The following is a 13,144-nucleotide window of genomic DNA, read 5'->3' as shown; positions in this document are numbered from 1 at the left end:
TTCTATCACTGCCCTCCACCACATGCTTAGTGCCCATACGCATCCATCAACAATAATATATGTGTGAAGATAACATCTGTATAGACTGTACATAGAATGTAACGAAAACTATTTTAACACCGCATTCAGCGCAGCAGTTCGCTAATGTTACAGCATACCATTATTATCAGAGTGAGGCTAATTACAGGAATTGAAATCTGCATTTCCACGTGCAGGTGGAAGTTACAGTCATACCGTTTTTGCAGTCGTGCATTTTATTTTTCAGTTCTGGAGCAAAATTACGCTTACAGTTTGCATTTGCTCCTCCTGTGAGATTAAAGATAATATTTGGCAACATTTTGCATGGTGGTTTGATGATGCAATGCTCTGTGATGAAGAGCAGATGCACAGGCTGGATTGTATTATTCTTGTGGCTATCAGGCCATGGTAATGCTTTCCTAGGAAAAAAAATAACATCCCCCGTCCTTCAGCTTTGAACACACAACACCACCACCACATGCTTACAGTAAGTTACAGCACTTGAGTTGCTTTGTATAAATGTGCTCAAAAACCAGCAGTTTGAGAAATAGAAAATTATTTAGCTTTAGTTGATTCAAGTGTTTTTGAAAAACTGCATTGTGGCATTTTCCATACAACACCCTAGGAAGTTCTATATTTTAAGTTTGCTGTTGGCTAGAACAGCCGCCAAAAAATAGGTGCAACTGTATATCTAGGTAGAGTGCTTTTAAAGCAAATAAAATGGTATTCCTTCCAAAATAGTTTGCAAGGTAGGACAATTTTAGTTGTTATAATGTTGCCCAATCACTATGCATTATCTTTTACAATCTTTCATGTTTTTAAATGTACAGTGTGTTGAGACATCTGTGAAATGCACTTTTTCTGAATTTTTTACGAAGAACCTTTTGCATTTTGTGTATGGAGGAAACTATTTTCCAAAATGGTGTCTGAACGTCCCACTGCTGCTTATGCCAGAGTATGGAGAGAGGCACATGAAGGGAAAATGAGGGGGGGCACAATCCGTTACCTTGCAGAAGAATTCACACAGGTCAGGGGGAGGGTGGTTATTCTCCAGTAGAGGGGCGATGGCCTGGATAAGGGAGGGAAGAATAATCAGACAGTCACATTCGCACAACCTCAACACACACAATCTGAAGAGGTGATCAATTGAGTGCACATAACACACAAACTCACCATGCATAAATAAATACTCAAACTCACACGCCACAAAACAGACAAGCCACAACACTTACAAACATGCAGGTAAACAGCACACAGGCACATGCATATAAACAAAACACAAAAATAGACTATTTCACAATTTATGACATACACAGAAATAGTACAACACAGAGACACACTTGCTCACATACATGAATGAAGACCACACTAAGATGTACAAACAACACTCTCACTCTCTCTCTCACACACACACACACACCCACACACACTGTGCACTCACCACAATAATGTTTTCATGCTCCTGAGCACTCAGGTTGGAGTTCTGGAGGGAAAGACCAGAAATGGGCTGGGGTTACATTTATGACTGTACCATGTAGCGGACCGCACCACACCACACCGTAACTGAAATCCCATGTTCTGTTACTGTTCCAGTACTGCACCAAAAGCCATAGCCAAAACTAAGTTTAAAAACTTGACCACGTACCAAGCGAACCCAACAGGAACAGTGAATGAATCTTGCAATACGGTAAACAACGGATACTCAAATCTGGACCTGGAGACCAGTGCTACTGCTGGTTTTATTTTCTACATGAGTTTATTGACTTAAGCACAGTGATTGACCAGATAATCCACTCTTGTATAAGTATAAGCACCAGGCATAAGTCCCTGGTTAGAGGGGAAGAATAAAAACCAGCAGTACAACCGGTCTTGCGGTCCAGATTTACATATCCCAGCTTCATACCATTGATAAGATAAAAGAAATTGTGACAGAACTGTCACTGCAAAAGTCGGTTTTTCAGCAACATCAGGCAGCTCCTCTGACTGAATTGGACATTCATGGTTCCGTGAGAAGTAAATGGGGGGACCACCAAAGTTCTTGAATGTCATCTCCGCCCTCCCTCTCCGTCATTCTCCACCGCCCACACCCAAACTCACTCGGCCAGGGGGAAATGTCACCCTTCCGCCCCCAAAACCACACCCGCGGCCCTGTGCAGATGTGACCCCCCCCCCAACCCCTGTACCTCAGCCAGCAGGGTGGAGATAATGTGCAGGGGGGCCTGGTGGATAGAGTCGTCCTGCAGTGGAGAGGTCAGGGCCAGATCCACCAGGGCCCGGATCTCCTTCAGCACCACCTCCCAGCGGCTGGGCTTGGTCAGAACCTTCCGATACTTGTAGATCTTTTTCTACGCATAAACATGAGAGTTAAGAGCGTTTTCTGTAAACACATCCAGCACACACTCGAGCACAATAAACACAATCGAAAACAACTGCAAGGTCCAGCTGTGGAGTTTACACTACCTTCCATTGCAGCGAGTGGAACCACTGGTCTCGCAGATAACTGTTGGCTGCCTGAGAGAGATAAACACTCAGATAAGACACAGTAACACTCACTCAAACAGAATTCCTTGGGAACACACAGACGTAGACACACACAGACACACAAACACGCATGTGTGCATGTGTGAGCACGGGTGCATTCACAGATATGCACGCATGAATGTATGTGTGTGTGCATGTTTACATGTGTATGTATGTGCAAGTGTATTTGTGTGTACATTAGCATGTACATTGCGTGCGCGCATCGGACGGTGCCCGTACCTGCAGCAGGACAGTCCCTCCAGGGAAACTGAGCTGGAGGCAGTATTTGGGGGCGTTGTCCCAGGTCAGAGGCTGTAGCTCCTCTATGCTGCTGTAGGAGAGAGATGTTTCCATGTAGCCTGTGGGCTGGGGGGGGGAGAGAGAGAGGTCACTCTTTATTCGCAGAAACGCAAAAACACATTCACGCAACACAAACACACGCTCGCAGTCACACCCCATTACACACACCACAGCAATCCACCATGTGGGCAGTAAATAAAGGGAACAGTCTCCCATATCTACAGGATATCTACTCCCTCTACACACAGACGCACACTTTAAGTGTAAATTCACAGGAGGGGGTGAGTGGTTCCTCGTTTATCGGATTAAGAGGAGTCGCAGGAGTTTCACACATTTTTTTTTCTTTTGAATCCATGGCTTTGCCTTCATTCCCACAGTTTTGTTAGCCCCAGCAGAGGCCTTCAGCCCAGCACTTGGTGGGAACCTTGTCCGTCCCTTCCAATGAGCACTGCGTTCCCGGCCAGTCACCATTTCCATTAACGCCGTGGTTCCACTGTGCAATCACTGTGGCAGAGGGCTGAACGCTCTGCAGGATGGCAAATGGGGATGTGCTTGGCTTTTCAAGCACATCCCCATTTGCCATCCTTACCCAGACCCCTGCACAGACAGAGCAAGCTGACCACAAGCACCCAATTGGCCAGAGCTGCCATCACAAATGTAATGAGTTTGGGACCACTGTGGGTTTTGAGCAGTGGCTTTCCCTGGGCACCCTGCACAACAAGAGGCAAAATTAGCCCAATGTTCTAAAGACAAAAGGATCCCAGTAGGGTTGTTCATGATTAATCGATGATCGATTGCTGGCCATTACTGTAAGTATATGATCGATCGAATTAAAGGATCTCATTTAAGAACTTGGGATCTCAACTGCATCAACGGCTATTAGTCAGTTCGGCAATTTCCTTGGTTTTTAGTACTTTCTGTGATTTTTCAAAAGTTTCTGATGATAACCTTAACCATAGCCTACACTATTATTATGTGTACACATAGGAATTTTAACAATATTGCCAAATGCTGGGAGAAACAAAGTTTGGCAACTCTATAAGATTCTGGAATGCGTCCTTGTCAGTTGTTGCAATCAGATGATGGCCCCTGTCAACAATGTTGATGCCCAGGGCTCCTTCCCCCATTACAGTAACATTCAGTCACAAGAGGCTTCCATCGAAGACCAACCCTAGCAATGTACATGTTGTAGACGTATACCAAAACAAACTTTAAAGGAGTATTTCACTTTGGTATAACACAGGTCATTTTGTGGAGCCTACCCCTATTCTATTTTCATAGCCTAAATACTAAAAACATCAGTTGTCTTGGTTGTCCAGTTCCCTTTCACTCCCATTCATTTCTGCGACCTCGCCAAAATTAATAGTTTTAAAGCACAAAGTAACTTCAGAACATTAAAGATCGATAAAAGAAGGTACTATCGTCAAATGTTTTTTTGAATATCTGATGTAGGATGGGGAACATGGTGCGATAACCAATCAGATTACAGATCCGATGTGTAAACTGTCTCAGATTTCAATTTTCATCCCCATTCCACATAGTTCTGTTAAGGACGGCTTGTTAACTATTGCCCAGTGGAGATTTCCAAAATATACGACTGATATACATTTAAGGAACACTGTTTTAAAAATAGAAAACACACCCAGAGCAAGCTGACTGTGGGAGGCAAGAGCGAGGCCAGGCTATTACGTCAGAGGATGTGTGGCTTTACCCTTAATCGTGGCCTTACTGATTCTCCGCGGACGACACCGCAGTGTATAGCAGAAGCTCATGGGCTAGCTCATGTCTCCAGATAAAGAAACCATGAGCACCAGACATTCACCAGCAGAGAGGTCTGATTCGTGGGTTTCAGTCACGTGCTTGGCTTTTCAAGCACGTCCCCCTCATCCACATTTGTCATCCGGACCCCGACCTCAGACAAGTGCAAGTCAATTAGGTGAGATGATATAGGCTATAACAAGTCCACGCTATGAGATCTTTCATGGCCAAATACAGGAAATGACACCACAGGAAACCAATGTGCTTGTTTTGCTTTTGCTTTTGAGTTTATACTAATATTGACAGCAAAGTTTCCCATATTGATAGCTCTGTAGCACATTTCATTTGGTTAACTTATGAACTGTACAGACCGCAATAAATGGTTTGTCATGGAAATGTTACAGGCTGTTTTCCTCAAGGAGATAAATAATGACTGTCTTTCACCACCACTGCGAGCCAATATACTGCTGGCCATTTGCATCCAACAGCAAACAGGGAGTCCTCTGGCCTCCCTCCGCTATGGAACAGCCTTTCTTTTCTTACCTCCCTCTGCTAGAAAACGGCCCAGCCATCCCTACGTCTAAGGAACAGCCTTCATCTACTCCCCCCCATTGCTACAGAACAGCTTCTCTGTTCCTCCGTTTGCTACAGAACAGCCTGTCTCTTCCTCCCTCCATTTCAGAACAGCTTCTGTCACTCCCTCCCTCTGCCACGGAGCAGCCTCTCTGTTTCTCCTTCCCTTCAATATAGGACAGCCTCCGTTTCTCCCTCCCTGTGCAACATATCAGCCCTTCACATGGTTGCATTTATACAATAAACAACTTAAGACAAAAAGACAAAAATACATTTTTCTGTCTTATTTTCTCCAGCTGTACGGCTCCTTGATGCGCTCACATGCATACGCACACACACACAAGCACACACATGTGAACAAACATACAGAGTCAGCAATAGACCTATACCTCTCTTGCACACTAAACTAAAACAGAAACACTGAGATGTAAACGCAGGATCAGAGGATGAGAGCATTCAAACCACCACCAAGGGGTTGTCATAGAAACAACATCCTGTGCTGTTACCATGGCGACTCTAGCCAACATCTCCACGCCTCTCTTAAGCGGAAGGTGGCAGAATGGAGTGCCACTGCATCATTAGGGAAACCAAGGAATAAAATCATTCCTACACAGACAGACAGACGTATGGATTGGTGGACAGTCAGAAAATGTAGGTGTGTCCTTCTCCAGGGCAGCACTACTGAACAGGCCACAATAACATGCAGATTTAATCCACATAAGGCTGATGTGAAACTGAGAATTGTGTAGATCAGGGCTGCTCAACCCTGTTCCTGGATATCTACCATTCTGTTGGTTTTCACTCCAACCCTAACAAAGCACACTTCATTCAACAGATAGAGATCTTGTTGAACTGGTGATTTGTAGAATCAGGTGTGCCAAATTAGTTTAGAAAATGAAAACAGACAGGACAGTAGACCTCTAGGACCAGGGCTGGGCAGCTGGTGCAGAATGTTTAATCATTTTTTAAAGGCAAGCATTTATTTCACTATCCTGTCAAGTTTATCTTTGTTTACAAAGAACCTCCAGGTCAAAGTTAAACTTCACTGCCCACAAAACACCTGAAAGGTCCTGTACTGAAGTTCTGTTCCAACAGTTGAGGCAAAGTATAGCCTATACTTTGGCATGCAGGGCTGTGTGCTTGCATGTGCAAGACAGTCAGGGGGACATGGGGTACTGACAAAAATGGGGAAACGCTGCCAGGCACCCTATCAGACACCCCACAACGTCATATCGGACAACCCACAGAACCCTGTCAGACACCCCACAGCACCCTATCAGACATCTGAGATTGGAACACAAACTGGAAAATGTGACAAGACAGGCAGCCAATCTTTACGCTGTCACATTTCATGAGGATTTTGATAGTGATATGGATCACGCTTAATAACCCACTTTTCTTAAAGCGGTAAAATCTAGGCATAGCCATTCATTCATTTTTTTTAAATTGCTTGTACTCCAGCCTTCAAGGTACTTCTTCGTTGGGCGCGTACGTGCATGTGTGTGCGTGTGGACATATTTCTTGCAAGTCATGTGAGCCCTTGGGTCATATGGAAAGTGGCTTGTCAGTCTGGCCCCCATGTGCCTGCACGTTACTGGCTGTCTGCTCAGATACAGAAAGAGTAATGTGTAAACAGACAGCAGCCAGTGTAGTCGGACCTTGTGGAAATGCCATGTTTCCCAATCACAATGCTGGAACTGTTGCCGGATTCAGCAGTTTTGCCAAGAGGGGGAGGGAGAGAGGTTGAGAGAGGGGGGGGGAGGGAGGGAGAGAGAGAGAAAGACAGAGAGAGAGAGAAAGAGAGAGAGATGGACAGGCATGTGTGTGCGTGTATGTGTGTGTGCATGCACGTGCGTTTGTGTGTGTGTTTTAGAAAGTGTATTTACCCTTCCCGGTAAATTAAACGTTTTATTATTATTATTTTTTTACTGTGCAATCAAACAGTCTGTGCTTGGGAGAAAGAGAAGTGTACAGTGCAACACATGCACATAAACACATGCACGCATGTGCACGCACACACACTCACACTCTACACACCCATTTCCTTCAGCCAGTCTGGAGCAGTCCTGAGTGGGTGTTTCAGAGAAACAGCTTTGCCACTGAGAGCAATCAGCGCAAACAAACAGGTCGGAGCCGTGTGCAGTGGGACCCCAGGCACGGCACGCACAGGCACTGGCAGTGCCGCACCTCGCTCATTAAACCCCAGACAAGCTCTATCATTTCACATGATTAACACTGTGTACAAAACGCTGCCATTCTGCTGCCTTCCCACTGGAAAGGTCTCCAACAGGAGAGCAGGAACTCTGTCTGAGTGCAGGATGTTCCTTTTTAGGTACCATCTCAACTCCTTAATGACGTGGTTGGATCATTGGGGAAATGATGCCCAATGATGTGTGAAGCTGAGGGAGAGCAACGCTACATTCTGAGTCGATACATATCATGGCATCTTCTCCTCCTAGAAACACAACCCTGTGGAATCAGGGTTACAGACTGACCGGTAAACCAGAAATGACACGGATGTGAGTGAGTTACAATTTCCATTGATAAAGATAAAGAAAATTACAACGGAAATGAAATCCAAATTAGCGAAGAGGCATGTCTTAGGACTATTGCTAAAGAATCCGAAAGTCAAGAGTGCTTATGCACACAAGCGCCAGAACAATTTCAAAAAGTTCGCAAAAGAAGCCAAAGAAAGCAGATGACTGATAAGGCCATGTATAGCTTGGAAAGCTGCGCTTCAAATGCATATTTGAAACAGGCCTGCTTGACGTCGGTAATAATCAATTAGACTCCAGCAGATCCCTGAGAATTTTTCACGAAATGTATTAGGCCTACTGAACTTACGATATCATATGAAACAAGACGTGGCTATGAATTTAGGTGAAAACTGATGTTTTTTTTTTAAAACTGTCAGTAATCTACGGGAATTGTACTGCTTTCTATAGCGTCATTCAGAAGAATTATATACCCCAGGTCTGGCAGATAAGGATACACCACGTTGCACACACCGGCTATAGATAGATTAAAAAAAAAAAAAAACAAATAAATATATTGAATACGACTGAAAATAAAATGAAAAGCTTTCTGCTAATGTAACCATGGACATATCCAACCCGAAGAGATTGTAGAGGTGCAGCTGATCAGAGCAGCGGGGAAAACAGGTAGTATTTCTATCTACATGTATGCAATTCATATGCAAAGGTTTTCCCACCTCTCTTCTTGAATGGTTTATACCGCTGTGCCATCTGAAAGGTGGCCTATGCTTTTAGCATACTGAATGCAGTTTATTGTAGTACCTACAGTCCTTCGGGAGGGATTTATATTTTTAAACAAGATACGTGTTAGCATATTATTACAGTCTATGATTATCAGTGCCAGGGGAAGCAAATGCCAGACGTTGCCTTATCTTGGCATAAGCCTCAGCTGTTGCCGTTTCCTGGACTGCTATCACCTTAGTAACACCGCCGTTCGCTGCCAGCCATCGGCTCAATTCTCCGATTCTACACATGTGCATTATTTTATTATCGATTTTATTTTATGCTGTTATATGCAAATCTGGCCACTAACTGCAAGATTATTTTGTAATTCACACTAACTACTGCCCAATTAAAAAATCTGGCTTCAAACAGTAGGTGATTTCACAAGACCAACTCAGACAGACCTGCCCTGTGTACTGCGGTGACCTGGGGAAAAACACGTTTTCAACATATAAAAATTCCAAATGACTCGCACATACAAAGCACAGTCTGTAAGTCATTAAAACTTCTAAAATCTAGACCCGCCATTAAAAGTTCTGATATCAAAATTAGGCTAAGTTACAAGAAACAATATTGGCTATTTTACCTCACACAAATTGAATAAGCCATATTCCATAGCGTTGTTGCTGCCCAATGTTTCCTAAATCATTTCACGTAACCTGGCCCCGTGTTTTTCCCATGGCGCGCAGGAACTGGCGCCGTGGGCTATGCACGGCAAATTGTGGTCACTCACTCACTCACTCACGCACTCACGGACGACCTTTGAGGGAGGTTTGCATGCGCATGTGGTGCTTTGTTTAGTAGGACGCATGCGCAGGTGGTGTCAGCTAAAATGTGTCTGCGGAAGTGAGTTGCGCTGTGGGTCTGGACGGTTCCGTGCTTGTTTCATCTTACATCAGAGAACGTGGTCATTCAAAGTGTATGTGTCACATAAATGGCAATCATTTATAGCGGAAATAATCAACAATTCAGCTGTGTTACACCTAATATTTTAAAATTTGACTACACTATATGTTTGAACAATTGTCTGCATCCAGTGCTCTGGGTGCATGAGAAGCACATCATGAATAAAATGCATGAATAAAATGATTTTGTCTAGAAAATTGTGTTCACAAATAAGATATTTTATTATTTTGTGCAAAAATTATACTGTTGTACTTATTTGGCAAAACTTAATTTTACCAACAAGCTTGTAGTGCAATATGTGGGACAAATGTATGTGTGGATAGGTATGAAAGATTCAACATTTACTTAATAGGCCTAAATTTATCAGTATTTATTTAATACCCACCCACCCCCCTGCCCCCCCTTCTGTAGTGTGAATGATTAAATGTTTCTTGGTATAAATGTCTGTATGTAAATGGGAATATTATATGCTACTAGGAAAATGTTGTCATGGAAATAATGAAGTATTCTATGTAATTATGTATGTTTGTACAATATCTACAGTATTTTACAATGGGAACTGTTGCAAATAAACAAGAACTTGTACATTTTGTAAAATTAACATGACAAGCAAGTATAAGCATATCTTTTCTGGGGTGTAAGTATTTATCAGCTGTTTAAAACATCAATTTAAATGATGTCTGCTTCCATTTTTGTTATGTGATACTTTGATGTGACACATAATGTCTAAATGACCACAGTGTTCAAATGCAAAGATGAAAAAACACAGGGACAGGTCACTCGAAAGTTACGTGAAATTATTTAGAAAACATTGGGTAGCAGCATTGCCTTGGAATATGGCTTTCTTAATTTGTGTGAGCTAATATTTCTCACCAATATTGTTATTGGCAGGCCTAGATTTTGCTAGTTTTAATGACTTAATAGATAGTGAGTAAATTGGTATTTTTGTACATTTTGTTGAAAATGTGTATTTCTTTAGACATCATTTCTTTTTGAACTGTGTAATGAGTGGCTGATAACAGTAATGTACATAAATTTAGCCTATGACAGACAAGCATACACATACATACATACATGCAGTACGTACACACACATGCAAACTGAAAATACATTGTAGCTCAAAGAAACATGAATTCAGTAATTCAGTCATTTTTTCTTGGCCATGGATGACAAATAAATGAAAGTGTTAGTCATATTTTTAAATTGAAGTGTTTTTAATTGGGTGTTGCAGACAGACATACTTGTCTGTATATCAGTAGATTAATTTAGAAATGTGGTGTTTACAGGTAGCTACAGTAGCCTAGTAAAAGAAAGTTGTTAAACAGTAGTTACAGCCATCAATTTGGCTGTTCCTACTTTAAAAGTATACTATGTAGGATTTTGCGGTCCTTGTAGACTCTGTAAACCCCACTCCTCAGTCCTCAACCCCACCCAAACCTCCATTGAGGACACATCTTCGAGCACTACAAAAAAAGTGTCAAACGAAGAGGTGAGGGGGTCAGAGACATTGAAAATAGCATTTTTAGCAACATGAATGATCCCACATAGATGGTAACAGTATTTATGCAGTGCTATAACTATCTTTACACTGAGTGCACCTCTTAGTGCATGGCGTAGGGCTGGCGCAGCCATTTTGTGTTTTTCCTTATTTGGTATTTAGCTGTTCTTGGCCCTGTTTCACAAAGCAGGATTACTGAGTTAGCTGGATAACTGCACTGAGTAAAATTTGGAACTCTCCCAAATCTGGAACATCAACTGAAAAAGAGCTGCTCTGGGTTTAACTCTTACTCTTTTACGCACACTTATTCAGCTAACTCAGTAATCCTGCTTCTTGAAATACCCCCCTGGACATTTAGTTAGAATTTGGATGTAAACACGGAATCGCGTGTGGAATAAGTAGTAGTAGTAGTAGGCCATTGGTCTATCATAACTAGCTAATATACTTGTAAAGTGAATGGCTTTTTCACCTATAAACAGTAACAGCAGTTCTTGGGGAGCGGGGTGGGGGGGGGGGGGGCATCAAGATAGAAGAACAGAATTTGATGCAAAAGCTGTCCAACCTCAGGCATCTAGCTGCATAATGTAACTAGCTAAAGGTAACGTTACTAACAGGTCCAACTGAAAGCAGGCCAACTTTGTGTCGCTTTTCATCCCCTTGGTGATCTTCAGCTGATGCCACCGAAAAAAATCAAGTAATTCCAAGGTTGATTCTAGTTTTTGAACAACCTGTCAGCTTGTCTCTTTGCTTCGCTGTATCTAGGCTTCTTAGCAGCTGCCATTGCAGCAAACTAGTAACAAGAACTTCGTTGGAATCTGATCCCAAACCACAGGCTCTGTAGCCACGCCCACCCCTCCCCACACAGAAAAGAGCACTATGCCCAGAAACGTCCCAAACACATTTTAGAATAACAAATACAGGTAAAAGGTGCACCAATTCAGCTAAAGTGTGTAAAGACTGAGAATGCCACTGGACAATAGATATGCCTTAGCATAGTTATTTTATCAGATTTTCAAATAAAGTATCCAGCATAGTGTGCCTTTAAGAAAATCAATGAATGGGCAGTCATGAAATGCATATGCTTGTTCTTCTTTTTTTCAACCAAATGTAGCAGGTTTTGCACTGAATATCTAGATGGTAACTTATATACAATCTAAATGTTTGGTGAAAAACTGGCTAGATTTAGTTAAAATGATAGTTTTCTAGCCGGTTACAGGACATAGCCTGGCTATATCAGGGTAAAACATGAGTGAAATTAGAAGTAAATACAGTTAACATCGTCCGTTTATGTCAAAACTAGCTAGATTTCCATCCTTTAGTCGTCTAGATATCTTGTGCTCACTGGGAGACACAATACTCATCTGTAGTCATAAATGATATTATTTGGAGTTTGTATGTGAAATGAAAGAGTATGGATTTCAGAAATATGGGTTTCCCCACAAAGATTATACAGATGCAGAAGCAATAGTTTAAAGCAGTCATTAGTTAGTAAATAATCTTGCATAACGAGTTAGAGATTTGCTTGTGACTGAGGTGGGATTTGCAAATGCACTACCCAGTTGGCTCATGTAGCTAAATGTCCAACAAAGAGACATATTGTTTGGGTGTCAGGAGCGTTTGTGATGATGTAATCGGGAGGAGGAGGAAGAGGAAGATGAATAAGAAAAAAAAGTTTTTTGTGAATTCTGTCTGCTTACATGAGGTCAGAAGGTACACAAGTTAATGTTTTTAAGGGCTGAGAGTCTGTGGTCATTGAATATTTCTGTGAGAAACACTGAAAAGTGGTGAGCTCTTGGTGCTGTATTGGTATGGGGCATGCCACCCCACCAAGGTGTAACTTGGTGGGAAGGCATACCTGCCATCCCAATACATATTTACTTTTGATGGAAATCTCTTTAAACTGCGTAGTTTCCAGGACTATGTGCCACAGACCACCACATTTAGGCAACTGACCATACATATGGATACCATGGATTCTCTATAAAAAAAACCTTTGAAGAATAGTTGTTTTTTTTTTTTGGGGGGGGGGGGGAGGGTTTAATTCTAAGTCAGTGTTCTAGAACTCCAGTCCTTTCAATTATCAGTAGTGATTGTTACATCAGCATCAGAATGTTCAGGTAACAACTTTCTAATTGGACATTTGCGATTATACACCTTAACCATTTGAAGAGCAGGTTTTTTGGAATGTTTTTTCAAAATTATAAGTCAGTGCCCTAGAACGCCATTGCTTTCAGTTAGCAGTAGTGGTCGTTACATCAGCAATAGAATTTTCAGTTGACATTTTAATCACATATTTGTGTGATCTTACACTTCA

General features: G+C 42.2%; 1 protein-coding gene across 1 annotated transcript in view; it reads right to left on the bottom strand.

Annotated features, from left to right (window-relative positions):
- The window catches only part of cmip (c-Maf inducing protein), a 40,073-nt gene that overhangs the window by 15,913 nt on the left and 11,016 nt on the right, over positions 1–13,144 (bottom strand). The window contains exons 2-6 of the mRNA XM_035419947.1: positions 2,779–2,904; positions 2,479–2,529; positions 2,202–2,363; positions 1,460–1,501; positions 1,025–1,087 (exon numbers count right to left, since the gene is read on the bottom strand). Of these exons, the coding sequence (XP_035275838.1) occupies positions 1,025–1,087; positions 1,460–1,501; positions 2,202–2,363; positions 2,479–2,529; positions 2,779–2,904 (444 nt within the window). The remainder of the gene's footprint in view (positions 1–1,024; positions 1,088–1,459; positions 1,502–2,201; positions 2,364–2,478; positions 2,530–2,778; positions 2,905–13,144) is intronic.

Source organism: Anguilla anguilla, chromosome 5 (genome assembly GCF_013347855.1).
Source record: "Anguilla anguilla isolate fAngAng1 chromosome 5, fAngAng1.pri, whole genome shotgun sequence".
NCBI classification, from domain to species: domain Eukaryota; kingdom Metazoa; phylum Chordata; class Actinopteri; order Anguilliformes; family Anguillidae; genus Anguilla; species Anguilla anguilla.
Note: the sequence above shows the minus strand (reverse complement) of the source record. Positions and strands in the feature narration are given on the sequence as shown.